The sequence below is a fragment of the Chiloscyllium plagiosum genome, unplaced genomic scaffold (genome assembly GCF_037043375.1).
Source record: "Chiloscyllium plagiosum isolate Xiang-an unplaced genomic scaffold, Cpla_swu_hap1 HiC_scaffold_35, whole genome shotgun sequence".
Classification (NCBI taxonomy): Eukaryota; Metazoa; Chordata; class Chondrichthyes; order Orectolobiformes; family Hemiscylliidae; genus Chiloscyllium; species Chiloscyllium plagiosum.
The window spans coordinates 47,309,959-47,326,967 of record NW_028270173.1 but is presented as its reverse complement, the minus strand read 5'-3'; the positions used below and the strand labels follow the sequence as shown (position 1 = coordinate 47,326,967).

General features: G+C 46.7%; 1 protein-coding gene across 1 annotated transcript in view; it reads left to right on the top strand.

Annotated features, from left to right (window-relative positions):
- LOC148140772 (cytochrome P450 2K1-like) overlaps positions 1–5,569 on the top strand; it is a 35,249-nt gene extending 29,680 nt beyond the window's left edge. Inside the window, exons 8-9 of the mRNA XM_087979561.1 lie at positions 954–1,095; positions 3,911–5,569. Of these exons, the coding sequence (XP_087835687.1) occupies positions 954–1,095; positions 3,911–4,089 (321 nt within the window). The 3' untranslated portion in view covers positions 4,090–5,569. The remainder of the gene's footprint in view (positions 1–953; positions 1,096–3,910) is intronic.
- Positions 5,570–17,009: the final 11,440 nt, after the last annotated feature.

Below are 17,009 nucleotides of genomic sequence, written 5' to 3'. Positions count from 1 at the left end.
TCATTGCTCATTTGCTTCTGCATTTGATGCCCTTTCTTGCAAGATCGTTGAATAAATTGTCTTGTTTCCAGTTTTGGTGGTCTCGTCTAAATTTTATTAAAATTGTTTCTAACAACCTCAACGGTGAAAAATGAGGCCATTTCTCCCATCTCATCTGTACTAGCTCACTTTAGCATTTTGACAGAACCAAACGCCTGCCTTTCCCCCATAAGCCATTGGTCCTATTGAAATAATCATCAAGTGCTCTCCTGAATGCCTCATGTGACCCTGCCTTGACCATACTTCATTCCAAACCCAGTCACTAACTGTGGGAAGAGGTTTGATTTTAAATCTCACCTCACATTTGTGTTTTTTAAAATGCGTTAAAACTGTGCTGTCTGATTCTCAATTCAGTTACAAACACTTGGCACTCATCAGGATGATGCCAATGTAAAGGGTAACATTGTTGTTAATGAATGAGAGGAGAGTGCTGATTGGTTGGCCAGTAAACCCTGAGTAGCAGAGGCTAAAGAAAATGCACCCGTTAATGATGACTGGCGCTTAACTTCCAAGCTCTGGTTAAGTTTTAAACTGGGCAGGTTGACTATGATTTCCCTGAAGGGTGAACTGGAGAGAGGCAGTCACCTATTTTATTGAGTTGAACAGGCTCAATCTATGTACGTGTTCCTTCTGTCAGCAAGTAGCGGGGCCCTGTGCACTAATCTACCCAGCCTCCGCTGCAGGTAAATGTGTCCCACTGCAGGCCAAACAGCAATTTGGATTTTAGGAACTGAGTTTCTTTAATCGTGGGGAAGAGCCGCTACATTTGACAATAAGGTGGAGTCGGTTATAACCTGAGGTGTCTAGTGAAACTAACAGGATCAGGGAGAAAACTGGGTTTTCCACATCCTGCATGACTCACTCTCCATTAAACACAGGCACAGTAACACATTCAGGCTTTCTGTGTTTTTCAGGGAACGTACGTTATTCCTTTACTGACCTCGGTGCTGTACGATAAAACCCAATGGGAAAAGCCCCACCAGTTTAACCCGGCTCACTTCCTGGATGCTGATGGGAATTTTGTGAAGAGAGAAGCCTTCATGCCTTTCTCTGCAGGTAACCGGTTGTAAAAGGGGCCATGTGTTCCGTTACTAAAATATTCCCATTTCTGAAGTGAGGCAACTGACTGTGGAGAGCCAGCTCTGATTTGAACTGGGAGCGAGTTCCAAAATTTCACAATGGGAGGGAACTCCACGATTCTGAGCCAGCGACACTGAAGGAATGGGGAGATGGAAAAGGCAGGCCAGTGGATGTGAAGAATGTGGAATGAGCCATAATCCTATTGAATGACAGAACAGTCTCCAGGAGCCGAATGGTCTGCTCCAGTTCTTATTTCTCGTGGTCACAAGGTCAGGATGGTGAGTGGCTTGGAGGGACTGTCGTGTTTCAAGAAGCCAGCTCACCACCACCTTCCCAATGGGACAAATCAGGAATGGGCAATAAGTGCTGGGCCCAGCCAGTGATGTTCATGTTCCATGAGTGAATAAGGAGAAGGGAAGTTAAATTCGAAGGCTATGACCAGTAATGTCAACTAATTCAGCTCAGGAGGTGCCACAGGTCCTGCGATCCCATAGGGGTTTGGTGGGACCACACTCAGTCACAGTTTTGGTCTCTCCACCCAAGGAAGGGTAAAGTTACCTTAGAGAGAGTCACTGAGCTGACTCCTGGAACAGGATCTTGGTGCTCTATTCCTTAAAGACATTGAAATAAGAATAATTCTTCAGGCCCTGGAGAGGGGATGTGTCATAGAGTCAAAGAGATGTACAGCATGGAAACAGACCCTTCGGTCCAACCCGTCCATGCCGACCAGGTATCCCAATCCAATCTTGTCCCACCTGCCAGCACCCGGCCCATATCCCTCCAAACCCTTCCTATTCATATCCCCATCCAAATGCTTCTTAAATGTTGCAATTGTACCAGCCTCCACCACATCCTCTGGCAGCTCATTCTATACCCATACCACCCTCTGGGTGAAACGTTTGCCCCTTAGGTCTCTTTTATATCTTTCCCCTCGCACCCTAAACCTATGCCCGCTAGTTCTGAACTCCCTGACCCCATGGAAAAGACTTTGCCTATTTACCCTATCTATGCCCCTTAGAATTTTTAAACCACTATAAGGTCACCCCCAGCCTCCGACACTCCAGGGAAAACAGCCCCAGCCTGTTCAGCCTCTCCCTATAGCTCAAATCCTCCAACTCTGGCAACCTCCTTGTAAATCTTTTCTGAACCCTTTCACAACATCTTTCCGATAGGAAGGAGACCAGAATTACATGCAATATTCCAACAATGGCCTCACCAAGGTCCTGTACAGCCACAACAGGACCTCCCAACTCCTGTACTCAATACTCTGACCAATAAAAGAAAGCATACCAAATGCCTTCTTCACTATCCTATCTAACTGCAACTTCACTTTCAAGGAGTTATGAACCTGCACTCGAAGGTCTCTTTGTTCAGCAACATTCCCTAGGACCTTACCATTAAGTGTATAAGTCCTGCTAAGATTTGCTTTCCAAAAATGTAGCACCTCGCATTTATCTGAATTAAACTCCATCATTTCTGTTCAATGGACAGCCTCACAGTAAAGGAGTGTCCATTTAGGACAGGGAGAAGGACAATGTTCTCTCACTCAGAGTGGGGTGTGTCTTTGGAATTCCCTGCACTGAGGGTCTGTGGATGTTCAGTCATTGAGTAGATTCAGGACCGATTCAGGATCTGAGTTAAATGGATAGGAATGGGGAAGGTTTGGGAAGGTGGGGTGAATGAGCAAAGAGCTTGAAGGGCCGAATGTACTCCCAGCTGTTTGATTTCTGTCTGTACGGGGATAGAGAGACACACTGTGGGAATGGAATTGCTTGCAGTTGGTGACCATTGAGATGGTTTCAGCGATGGGGGTTTGGAAGATGGTGGTCTATGAACGGACTGTGTGTGTGTGTGTGTGTGTGTGTGTGTGTATGTCTGTGTGTGTGTATGTGTGTGTGTCTGTGTGTGTGAGTGGGTGTGTGTGTGGGGGTGTCAGTGTGGGTCTGTGTGTGTGTATCTGTGTGTGTTGCTGTGTCTGTGTGGTTGGTGTGTATGTCTGTGAATGTGTTGGTGTGTGTGCGTCTGTGTGTGTGAGTGTGTGTGTGTGTACGTGTGTCTGTGTGTATGTGTGAGAATGTGTGTAAGTGTGTGTTGGTGTGTGTTGGTGAGTGTGCGTATCTGAGTATGTGTGTGTGAGTGTGTGAATGTCAGTGTGTGTGAGTGTGTGTGTCTGTGTGTGTGAGCGTGTGTGTATGTGTGTGTGTCTGTGTGTGTGAGTGTCTGTGTGTGTGTCTGTGTGTGTGTATGTTGGTGTGTGTCTATGTGTGTTTCTGTATTTCTGTGTGTGAGTGCCTGTGTGTGTGTCTATGTGTTGGTGTGTCTGTGTGTGTGTGTCTGTGTGTGTAAGTGGGTGCGTGTGGGGGGGTGTCGGTGTGGGTCTGTGTGTGTGTCTGTGTGTGTTGGTGTGTCTGTGTGTGTTGGTGTGTATGTCTGTGAGTGTGTTGGTGTGTGTGCGTCTGTGTGTGTGTATGTGTGTGTGTGTGTATGTGTGAGAATGTGTGTAAGTGTGTGTTGGTGAGTGTGTGGGTCTGAGTATGTGTGTGTGTGTGTGTGTGTGTGTGTCTGTGTGCCTGTGTGCCTGTGTGAGAATGTGTGTAAGTGTGTGTTGGTGTGTGTTGGTGAGTGTGTGTGTCTGAGTATGTGTTTGTGTGTGTGAATGTGAGTGTGTGTGAGTGTGTGTGTCTGTGTGTGTGTGTGTGTCTGTGTATGTGTCTGTGTCTGTGTGTCTGTGTCAGTGTGTGTGTGTCTGTGTGTGTGGGTGAGGTACTGACCGTCCCCTGTTCTTTTTCAGGTCGGAGGGTGTGCGCTGGTGAGGCACTGGCTAAAGTGGAGCTCTTCCTGTTCTTCACCACTCTGCTGCAGAAATTCCACTTCCAGGCCCCACCAGGCGTGACAGACCTGGACACCAGCCCGAGAATCGGCTTAGTGTCCAACCCGAAACCCCACCGGGTTTGTGCTGTGTCTCGCTGATGGGACCCAGCGACAGGCCCAGTCGGTCTTTCACTGCTGGGTTTATAAAGGTGGGAGCTGCAGCACAAAGTGTGAGGCAGCACCAGAACCGGATTACCCTGTCTCTATGTGACGTGGCACACAATCATTTACTCTTCGTACAAATCTATATCGTCCCACCTTCACTTCTGTAACGATAATGTTTCCAGGGAATCGGCTGAGAATGTTCTCCCATTACAAAAGGAGGCAGACATTTCATTGAGGGTTTGAATGCTCTTTGCAAATTAACTCAGACCCCATTCCAAACCTGTCTGACTGATTCATTTTGAGGTGAATCCTTGCTTTTTGGAGCATTACATTCATTGAGGTATTTGAACTGATGCATTGCAATGACTGAATGATTAAACCATGTTCCCGAATCTTGCAATAATTCGCATTTCTCTCTGAATTGTTTGTTTGGGAGGTTTCACACAGCCTAGTCAGACTGGTCGGTCTAGTTCCATACAAACCTAATTGTGCGAAAACTGTCAGATTAAAATGAATAACTGAATGGTTTAACCATGTTCACTATTAGAGTCGTACAGTCATAGAGATGTACAGCACAGAAACAGGCCCTTCAGTCCACCTTGTCCATGCTGACCAGATATCCCAACCTAATCTAATACCTTTTGCCCACACTTGGTCCATATCCCTCCAAACCCTTCCTATTCATACACCCATCCAGATGCCTTTTAAATGTTGTAATTGTTCCAACCTCCACCACTTCCTCTGGCAGCTCATTCCATACACTCAACAGTCTCTATGTGAAAAAATTGTCCCTCAAGTCCCTTTTAAATCTTGCCCCTCTGACAGTAAACTTAAACCCCTCGCGTTTTAGACTCCCTACCTTGCGGAAATGACATTGGCTGTTCACCCTCTCCATATCCTTCATGGTTTTTGTAAACCCCTAGAAGGTCACCCCTCAGCCTCCGACACTCCAGTAAAACCAGCCCCAGCCTGTTCAGCCTCTCCCTGAAGCTCAAATCCTCCAATCCTGGCAACATCCTTTTAAATCTTTTCTGAACCCTTTCAGGTTTCACAACATCCTTCCTATAGCAGGGAGACCAGAACTGAACACAGTATTCCAAAAGGGCCCTAACCAAGGTCCTGTACAACCACAGCATAACCTCCAACTCCTATACTGAAGTGAATTGTTAATCTGCGACAGCCCATTTTGCTCTCTGTAATAATTGAGGAGTCACAGCTGGAAAGGAAAATTGTTTCTTATTGGACACCAAAATAGAGCCATTACTTGTTTTGTATATGAGCCAGTCCCAGCCTGGGGCAGACGCACCCCTGAGTCTGCAGCACGATGGTCCTGTGGTTAGCACTGCTGCCTCACAGCGCCAAGGACCCGGGTTCGATCCCAGCCTCGGGCGATTGTCTGTGTGGAATTTGCACAGTCTCCCCGTGTCTGTGTGGGTTTCCTCCCACTATCCAAAGATATGCAGGTAAGGCTGGATTGGCTGTGCTAAATTACCCCACAGTGTTCAGGGATGTGGTTAGATGCATTAGTCAGGGGTAAATGTAGAGTAATAGGGTGGGGAATGGGTCTGGGTGGGTTACTCTTCAGAGGGTCAGTGTGGACTTGTTGGGCTGAATGGCCTGTTTCCGTCCTGTGAGGATTCTACTCTATGAATAGTGCCCAGAGTGTGGGGCCCGGACTGGTGGCTGGTTGCTTGCTGTTTTGAGTCAGAGCATGGAGATGAGCAGGTTTGTACTTTACCTCTGTTACACAGGCTCATGTATATCACACTGAGAGGCCACATGATAGAGAATTCATAGTGCCTTTTTGAACACCTCTGTATCCCTGGGTCTGTCGCTTAAACAGATCTCTGCTCGCAACTCACAGTGTCTCCGGGACCAGACCAAGATTAATCTTTGTGCATTTAGGGAAGAGATAGAATCCCCACAGTGTGGGAACAGGCCATTTGGCCCAACAGGTCCACACCAACCCTCCAAAGAGCATCCTACCCACACCCATCCTTAACCCTAACCCTGCCCTCCTCGTGGCTAATGCACCATCCTGCACATCCCTGGATACTGTGGACTATTTAACACAGGCCAATCCACCCTGACCCACAGCCCTGAACACTCTGGGCAATTTACTGTGCCAATCCATCGAACCTGCACATCCCTGGACACAATGGGCAATCCACCTAAGCTGCACATCTTTGGACTGTGGGAGGAAACTGGAGCACCTGGAGGAAACCCACTCAGACACGAGGAGAATGTGCAAACTCCACACAGACAGTTGCCCGAGGGTGGGATTGAATCCGGGTCCCTGCCGTTGTGAGGCAGCTGTGCTAACCACTGAGCCACCTGTGGTGAAAGGGTTAAAAATTATGTCCCAATACATGTGTGAATCTAACCGGAATGGAGGTGTTGCTTAGTCCCGTGTGAATCTTATTACACACCTCCCCGTGTGAATCTTCTTATCTGTATGTAACCAGAATGGAATGTGTTTTTTAGCCTTGCTCTGCTGTTCACATGAATGTTTATATCTGGAAAAGAGTATATCAGCTGGAAAAGTCTCCAGTTCGGTGAGTCTGCTCCGGGGTTACGTTTAACCGCCGAGCGTGGGTTGTTGGCAACCGCTCTACGAGAACTGACGGCTCCCAGTTCCGGTAACATGTAGAGTGAGTATAAGCCAGACCCAGGAGTCTGCTCCGGGGTTACGTTTAACCGCCGAGCGTGGGTTGTTGGCAACCGCTCTACGAGAACTGACGGCTCCCAGTTCCGGTAACATGTAGAGTGAGTATAAGCCAGACCCGGGAGTCTGCTCCGGGGTTACGTTTAACCGCCGAGCGTGGGTTGTTGGCAACCGCTCTACGAGAACTGACGGCTCCCAGTTCCGGTAACATGTAGAGTGAGTATAAGCCAGACCCGTTGTAAGTATGAGACCTGGTTGTGGCGACGCTGCGGGGAATAAAATGCTCATATTCTAGCAGACTCGCCTCTTGGTCGTTTGTTCTGTGTCAGACTACTCTCCTACGAACCTGACCTTGAGAATTTTTTAAAACATTTTGGCGCTGCGAGCAGGGTCAATCGCAATTGAGGAGAGATTTTGATACAGAACAATGTTTTGGAAAAAGACTAAGAAACCAGAAGAACAAACTGTGGAGGTCCCGACCGTCCCGGGATGGCATGGATGTGGGCATGTACGTGGCAGTTTGTTTGAGAAATGGTGGGGGGCGACCGGAGGAACCCCAGGGTCGCTGCTGTCCACCCTTGAGAGGATCCCAGTCCTGCCGAAGAACCCCTTGCCTGGGGTACAGCGGAGGATGTGGGCATGTCCAAAAAGCTGAAGCGGAGTTAACAGAATTGAATGGGATTGAACTGAACTGAACTGAATGGAACTGAAGTGAATCAAATTGAACGGAACAAAATGGAACTGAGCTAAATTGAATTGAAATGGACGGAACTGAATTGAACACAATTGAATTGAACTGAACAGACCTGAACTGAGCTGAATTGAACTACACTGAATTGACTGAACTGAAATTAACTGAAACGAATTGAACTGAATTAAGCATAATGTAACACATGTATTGGGCCAAGCAGTGGAATGTGGTGTAAAATTATGTCCCAACACATTTGTGAATCATAATGTAACACATGTATTGGGCCAAGCAGTGGAATGTGGTGAAAGAGTTAAAAATTATGTCCCAATACATGTGTGAATCTAACCGGAATGGAGGTGTTGCTTAGTCCCGTGTGAATCTTATTACACACCTCCCCGTGTGAATCTTCTTATCTGTATGTAACCAGAATGGAATGTGTTTTTTAGCCTTGCTCTGCTGTTCACATGAATGTTTATATCTGGAAAAGAGTATATCAGCTGGAAAAGTCTCCAGTTCGGTGAGTCTGCTCCGGGGTTACGTTTAACCGCCGAGCGTGGGTTGTTGGCAACCGCTCTACGAGAACTGACGGCTCCCAGTTCCGGTAACATGTAGAGTGAGTATAAGCCAGACCCAGGAGTCTGCTCCGGGGTTACGTTTAACCGCCGAGCGTGGGTTGTTGGCAACCGCTCTACGAGAACTGACGGCTCCCAGTTCCGGTAACATGTAGAGTGAGTATAAGCCAGACCCGGGAGTCTGCTCCGGGGTTACGTTTAACCGCCGAGCGTGGGTTGTTGGCAACCGCTCTACGAGAACTGACGGCTCCCAGTTCCGGTAACATGTAGAGTGAGTATAAGCCAGACCCGTTGTAAGTATGAGACCTGGTTGTGGTGACGCTGCGGGGAATAAAATGCTCATATTCCAGCAGACTCGCCTCTTGGTCGTTTGTTCTGTGTCAGACTACTCTCCTACGAACCTGACCTTGAGAATTTTTTAAAACACCACCTCAGTGCTGTCCCTAGATTTCCACTGTCTTTCTCTCCCTTCCATGTCACCTTCTCCTGCTATTGCTGAAGGCATCTCACTGACATAACAATGTAGGAACACAAGAAGTGGGAATGGGACTGACCAATTGAACCCCTTGATTGAATATGACCAAGGCTGAACTTATCTTGACTTCAACTCCACTTTGCTGCCCACTCTCCATATCCCTTCAACCCATCACTAATTAAACATCTGTCTATCTCCTGCTCAACTTTAATCAATGTCCTGGCATCCACCACATCCGTCCACATTCAACAGAGATTTGCCTGCACTTCCACACACTACTGTGTCCGTTGCTCCCGATGCGGTCTCCTTTACATTGGGGAGACAGAATGCCAATTTGTGGAACGTTTCATGGAATATCTCTGGGATACCTGCACTAAACAACCCCTCCACCCTGTGGTCAACCACTTCAACTCCCCCTCCCACTCCCGCAAGGATTTGCAAGTCCTGGGTCTCCTCCACCACCAAATTCTGGCCACCCGACGCCTGGAGGCAGAATGCCTCATCTTCTGCCTTGGTACCCTCCAACCACACGGAATCAATGTTGATTTCACCAGTTTCCTTAATTCCCCTCCAATTCCAGATCCAACTTTCCAACTCGGCACCTCCCTCTTGAACTATCGTACTTGTCCATCTTCCTTCCCACCCTCCACTCTGTCACCGTCACCCTCCCCTTCATCGACCTATTGCATTCCCAACTGCCTTCCCCCCCACCCTCACCCACTCTCCCATTTATCTCTCAGCCCCCTTGGGCACCCCCTCTCATTGCTGTTGAAGATCTTATGCTCGAAACGTTGACTCTCCTGCTCCTCGGATGCTGCCTGACCAGCTGTACTTTTCCATTACCACACTCTCGACTCTGATCTCCAGCATCTGCAGTCCTCACTTTCTCCTGCTGCCAGATCTGCTGAGTTTCTCCATCCAGACCCCGATGTTTGCAGCAGATTTCCAGCACACACTGTATTCGACATTACTTTTCCCAGGTCTCGGACCTCAGTGGTATTTCGAAACAGGGGCTCGGAAAAATTGCTTAAGTGAAGGAAAATGCAGAAGTGGCATTCATGGGGAGGTAATAAATGGCAGAGAGAAAATCGTACGTGTGGAGAGAATTGCAAGTAAGTGTAGGAATTATGTAGGATAGGGACAATCACTTGGCAGTTACTGCGGTATGGAACAATGTGAAAGGGGGGAAGTGATGATTGGAAGGGGTATCTGTGGGGTGAGTGAACGAAAGCTCAATAAACATGGGACTGCCCAGAGCAAAATGGCAGAAGTTCTCTCAAGGATTATCCCTCTGCTGGACAAATACAAAATCGTCTTCTCTGTGGATTGGAAACCAGGGGAGGGGTGGGGAGGTGGTGGGTGGGATAGAGAGAAAGAAAGAGAGAGACAGGATCCACCAATTTTGGCATCATCCGCAAACTTACTAACCATATCTCCTGAATTCACATCCACATCATTGATATAAATGATGAAAAACCATGACCTAAATGAGCAGTAGGGCAACATCTACAGGCTGAATGGTCTACTCCTGTTGCTACCTTGTGAGGGGAGCATTGTAACTGTGCAGGCAGCTGGGGTGACTATCTTCCTTAATGCTGGAAAACGGTCAGCTCCAGTCACAGTCAGCTCCACAGACCGCAGCAGATGGACCACTGCCTCCCTCTGCTGGAGTAACCCCTACACTGCACATAACGGCCAGTTGAAGTTCCAGCACAAAAACAAGTGAAAAGCCCTTCCTCATGAAGAGTTTATGCCTGAAACGTCGACTCTCCTGCCCCTCGGATGCTGCCTGACTTGCTGTACTTTTCCAGCACCACACTCTTCAACTCTGACTCTCCAGCATCTGCAGTCCTCACATTCTCCTCCGTTATTATCGGTACACCTCACAAACCTGATTCTGTTGTGATTACCACCTCTCACCCCCAGGGAACACAGGGACAGCAGACCATTTAGCCCGCCATTTAATGTAGCCATGGCTGATTGAACAGTTACCATTTACTCACACTATCGCCATAGTCCCTTTTACCAACGATACCTAAAACTCTAAACTTTAAAGACAGCTAATTCCTGATTTCTTAGGATTCAAATTCCAGCATCTGTCGCAATTGGATTCGAACCTGCGCCTCAGAACATCTCCTGAGCTGTGGTTTGTACCAATATCCCATCGCCTCCCCAACAAGCCACGCTCTTTTTCCCTTTTATGTCACGAATGGATCAAACTTTCTGTCAAAATGATGGATCCTGGTGCTTCAAATGCTCCATTCTGTGGGGAATTCCCTACCTGCAACACGACGTGGAAACAAATCCTCCAAAGTTCCATGCTCATTCCCATGCAACAATTGTAAGTGTTTCCTCTGGAGTTATCCGAAAAACAGGAATGGTTTCTGCATGCCCACTTCTTCAAATTCCTTCCCAAAGTTAAAGATGCCCATTTGTTGTCCCCAACACTCCACAGTATAAAGTCCGAGATTGACATCATATCCTCGCTGTGGCAGCTCCTTAACCTGAATCAATGATATGGAAACATGGGTGGTACGGTGGCTCAGTGGTTAGCACTGCAGCCTCACGGCACCAGGATCCAGTTTCGGTTCCACCCTCGGGCAACTGTCTGTGTGGAGCTTGCACATTCTCCCCGTGTCCAAGAGTGTGTAGGTTAGGGTGGATTGGCCATGGGAAATGCAGGGTTATAGGGTAGGGGGTGGGTCTGGTTGGGATGCTCCCTGGAGGGTCAGTATGGACTCGATGGGCCTAATGACCTGCTTCCACACTGTAGGGACTCGATGGTTTCTGTGCAATATTTCCCACATTTTCTCAAATGATGTCTATTTAATATGAAGATTGGGGATCCCCACTGGCAAAACACGCAATGCTGACATGAGAAACAGCACAAGTGGTTTGGATCTGGAATACATTGCTGCAGAGCACACAGGAGGCTCAATCAGTTGTGGCCTTCTGAGGAGAATTGATTAACTATCTGATTTAGAAATAGGGCAATCCTGTCTAACAGAGAGCTCTTCCTGGGATGTAAGCACTCTCTCGATTCTCTTATTCCCCAAGTGTCATCGATGCACATTGGCACATTTTGACCTGGCTACAGAATTGGCTATTTGCCAAGAAACACCGAGTGGATATAAGGGCTTCTTTTTCAGGTCGGTGACCTGTAACCAATGGGGTTCTCCAGAGGTCAGTGCTGGGACTACAAGTGTTTCTATTAACCACTTGGAGGAAGGAAGGGGATGTACCATCACCAAACTTACAGACAACATAAAAATGGGTGGAAAGGCAGGCAGTTTATGGAGGGAACTGAAAGAACTTTGGATGCTGAAAATCATAAACAAAACACCAATTGCTGGTTTCATCCCACCATCAGACTGACCATGGACTACTCCTTAGTAGCTGTCTCATTCTTCGACACATGTGGACCTCAGTATTCCACTCTCCCCAAACCCACAGATAATCTCGTAATGCTACAATTCTCCAGCTTCCACCCACAACATATTAAAACAGCCATCCCCTATGGACAAGCCCTACACATTCACAGGATCTGTTCAGATGAGGAGGAACATGACGGACACCTGAAGGTGCTCAAGGATGTTCGTAAAAGAACAGGGTTCGATGATCAACTCATCGACTGCCAGCTCCGATGTGCCACAGCGAGTACCCGTAATGGCCTCCTCAGGAGACAGATACGAGCTGCAACCAACAATATCCTTTGTTGTTCAGTACTTCCTGAAAAATGACACCATGTTCTTCACAGCTTGCAACATGTTATCGATGAGGATGAGCATCTCGCCAAGACCTTCCCTATGCCTCCAGTTCTCACCTTAAAACAACCACCAGACCTTAAACACACTGCCCAGCCTTCAGGATAACATCGACCACAACACTGTACATCCCTATCATGGGAACCCTGCAGGACGTGTCAGAGTGCGGACACGGATACCACCATTACACGTGGGGACACCACCACCATGTACTGGCTGTATCCCAATCTTTGTCTCGGCCAGCGCTGTCTACCTCATACGCTGCAGGCAAGGATGCCCCGAGGTATGGTTCATTGGTGAGACCAAGCAGACGCTACAACAACAGATGATACCACACAGCAATCACCAGGCAGGGGTGTTCCCTTCCAGTTGGGGAACACTTCAGCAGTCAGGGAAATTTGGCCTCAGATCATCGGGTGACCATCCTCCAATGGGACTTTGGGATATACAACAACTCAGAATGGCCGAGCAGAGGCTGATAACCAAGTTCAGTATCCATGGGGATGGCCTCAACTGGGACCTTGGGTTCATGTCGCACTACAGGTGACCCCACTACACTACACACTCTCCCTCACACACAAGCACACATATACACACACACTCTTACATACTCACACAGTCACTCAGACCCTCTCTCATACACACTCTCTCTCTCATACACACAAACATACACCTCCCACACTCACACATTTTCACCAAGCTTTTACACATGCAAACACACTCTCTCACTTTCACTAACACTCACCTACTCACATGCACATACCAACTCTCTCTCTCTCTCTCAAACACATGCACACACATATTAGTCGATAGGGTGAAGTTATATCGGTAGTATTATATTTGCAGATACATTTTATTTTGCTCAAAAAATGCACAATCTGCAGGCAGTCAATACATGTATGTTTTGTAAATTTCATGTTGGAAATAGAATCAAAGCCCTTCTTCAGGAAAGGTTGGACACAGACAGACTCTAACCTCACACCTTTAATGCATTGTCTGAGCTGAATTATCACCATTTGTTATGAAACCTGAAGTTATCTTTTTTTATAATCAATTATAATTGCAGAATTGCAGAAGTAACATTAATTTACCTATATCCCACAAATTTCCCCTTTTTCTTTCTTTACCATTTGTTATCTTCTGCATTTTTCTTTTAAGCATCGCCCCCGAAATTCGCAAGCATCATTCCGGAAATTTCATCCAACTTGGTCTCACTCATCTCCTCAATATTTAGTTGATAAAGTTCTTCTGTCTGATTTCCTTTTAGGGGCATTTGTTTCATCAAGGCTGTCTCAATCAGTCTTTGGGTGAGCCCTCGTATACAGGGTACGATACAACAGCCAATGGCCACCAATACCCCAACTACTACTATCAGGAAAGTAAGGATGGAAACTACCACCCCCTTCCATTTTCCAAACCAGGATACAAGTCATCCCGTGAGAGATGTGTCTACTCCTGAATTCTCAGCCAGTTCCTCTGCTAAGGTAGTCAATCCCCTTAAGGCCCGAGTAATTGAACCATCAGATGCAGTGTTATCAGGAATAAAGGTACAACAGCTTCCTCCTAACATCACACACACTCCCTTTTTCTGCTAAAATCATATCAAGGCCATTCTGTTTTCCCATGCCATCCTACTTGTTGCATCAAGCTGTTCTGATATTCCTTTAACCGCATCTCTTGTATAATTTATAAATCACTGTTGATTATAGAAAATGTAATTTATCCAGTCTACATTTTTATTAATTGTTACCCACCAAAAGAGAGCTGACTCAAAGCCTGCTGCAATCTGGTTACGAGCCTTGAATTCATCAGGTACCCCCCTAGGGACTCCTACCGAATCGAGATAAATCCTGTCATCGAAAGAAGTGTCTAACAGTGATCTCTTATCCCTTCCCTTTTTCCCTATGATCTTTTCCTTCTCAAATGCCAGGGTAAATGGAATTGCCAATTGTACAATTGCACATATCCCTCTCCAATCCGGAGGGAGGGTGGGTCTCAATATTTTGCTTCCACAGTACCACCACAGATCCGCTCGGGGAACCTTTAGTGCTGAGTAGTTCCCTCCTTTCTCCGTTTTGGTAACATTTTTAATCTCTGTACACAATTTCAGCTCCCCCAAATCTGTAGACTGACTCGTCTACACACACATGACGTGTGATTTCCAACTGCGGCGGAAAATGTGGGGGGAGCTTGTACATCTTTCTTCTCCAAGGCAGGGAACATCAGAGATAGGGAGGTACAATTCCTATCATTCCATGCAGTCGCATCCTGGTACAGGGCTATCATACATTTCATGCCCTTCCTGTCTCGTTTCCACCCGAGCGGAAAGGGAACCACCTGGGCCACTGGCCGACCGGAGGCACTTGCATAGCAATTGCTTTTGTTCAGACTTTTTACAGTATACTTTCCCCATTCAACCCAGGCATTTGCATCCCCATACCCAGTCTCTATCTCGATGGTCTGCTTCAAATCCTTTACCTCTATAATTTTTACTACTTTAGGATCAGCGGGAGGGGTGAAAGGTTGTATCTAATTATCCAGTAATTCCGCCCGTTTTCCCTGTCCTATGCTAATTCGAAAACAACAGCCCACAGAATTCTTCCCGTGTGCTTTCATTTCGATCCCAAATGTTTCATTTAATTGTATCTCATCGGTGTGTGTCTCCCCCCCTCCCCCCCAAATTGCTTCATGCCATGTGGTTTTCTTTATTGTCAGGTATATTGGGTTACACTTTTTATCGGGACAATCGCGAGCTGATTTGAAGGGGGTCCGGTGTACTGTGACGAGACCATTATACCAAATACCATCCCCAAGGCCATCCCCATAGGACTTAAGATGTATCTCTGAGCGGCAGTACTGTCTCTGATTATCTACATCCCCACAATTTACTAAGCTGCATACCTCAGCATCTATTACTTGTGGATTATCAGACTCAGGAACCATTAATAATACATATGAAAAGGATATTTGACAAAATCTCAATACTAAGAGGGCTAACATCATAACTCTAAGCATTCCCAGTGCTTTAAACATCATGCTGAAGCACAAAATGACTTAATATGCAATCCTACAGAAATAATCCCCGCACTCGTGTCGCCACTGTATAATCAGTTACTCAAAGTCTCTTTAGTCTGAGTTTCAGCGGGTCTTGCGTTGATTCGGCTGTCCAGACTTCTTCCTCAATTGGAGATTCCACTGGCCCTTTGATCCGAGTGTAGTGAGTCCAGCCTTTCTCCGCTGTCCTTATTGCCATTTCGGAAGTCAAAAGAGCCTGGTACGCCCCTTCCCAGTCCGGCTGCAATTTAGTCTCTGTCCATGATTTTACTAAGACCCAATCTCCCGGCTGGATGGGATGAACGGTGAATTCAAGGGGTGGAGTCTGTGCCAATAAACCCTGTTTCCTGAGGAAAGACAAAGAGGAGGACAAGCCCAGTATATACTTCTTTAAGAACAAATCTTTAGTTTCGGGAATTGGCAATTCTCCATTCGTTCCCAAATAAGGTAATCCAAATAAGATTTCATAGGGGGATAGTCCCAAATCTTTCCTTGGGGCTGTTTGTACTCGCAAAAGAGCTATAGGTAAACATTTGGTCCAAGGGAGTCTGGTTTCTATTATCAATTTAGAGAGCTGTCGTTTGAGTGTTTGGTTCATTCTCTCAACTCTTCCTGATGATGGCGGGTGCCATGGAGTATGGAATTCCCAGGAGATTCCCAACCCTCTCATTGCCCCCTGTAACACTTTAGAGATAAAATGAGTTCCTTGGTCGGAATCTATACGGTGTACTAGCCCATATCGGGGAATTATGTGCTCCAATATTGTTTTAGACACCTCACTCGCAGTTGGCGGTAGCTAGGGGGTATGCCTCAACCCAACCAGATAGATGATCTACTATGACCAACATATATTTTAGTCTCCCTACCCTGGGTAACTCAGTATAATCTAACTTGTATATCTGGAAGGGTCTCAATCCCGGGTCTCTTCCTCCTGGGGTCTGTTTTCTCAAGACTTTCTTATTTACCTTTCTGCATATTATACATCCCTCACATATTTGTTTAGCAATGGTATATATCCCTTTACATCCATATTCCCTAAGAACTAAATCACACATTGCTTGTACTTCCCAGTGACTGCCTTGGTGTAGGACAGCCATAATCTCTCGCATCATCATTTTGTTTAACATTTCCCTTCCATCAGGTAACATCCAATGCCCATCTGCTGTTTTTGCCGCCCCTAAATCTTTCAATTCTTTTTTTTCTCTTTCAGTAAATATAGGAGCTTCCCGAGGACCTGGGACAGTAGGTATTAGGGAATGAATCACCACTTCTTGTGGGTTCAGGGCTGCTTCCCTAGCTACTTCATTGGCTAGTCTATTTCCCCTAACCTCTGGTTCATTTCCTTTCTGATGACTATTTACGTGCACTACTGCTATTTCTCAGGGGAGCAATAGGGACTCCAAGACCCGTTTAATCAATTCTTCATGTACTAATTCCTTCCCCCGGCTGTTGATCAGTCCTCTTTCCTGCCATATCTTTCCAAAAGTGTGCACAACACCAAAGGCATATTTGGAGTCAGTGTACACAGTTGCCTCTTTATTGTCTAATGCCCTAAAGGTTCTTTCCAATGCATAGAGTTTGCAGGTCTGAGCTGACCACCCATTTGGCAACCTTCCTGCCTCCACCACACTACCTTTCGTCCCATCTACGACTGCATGCCCATTATGTCGTCTCTCTTCAGTCACCCGGGATG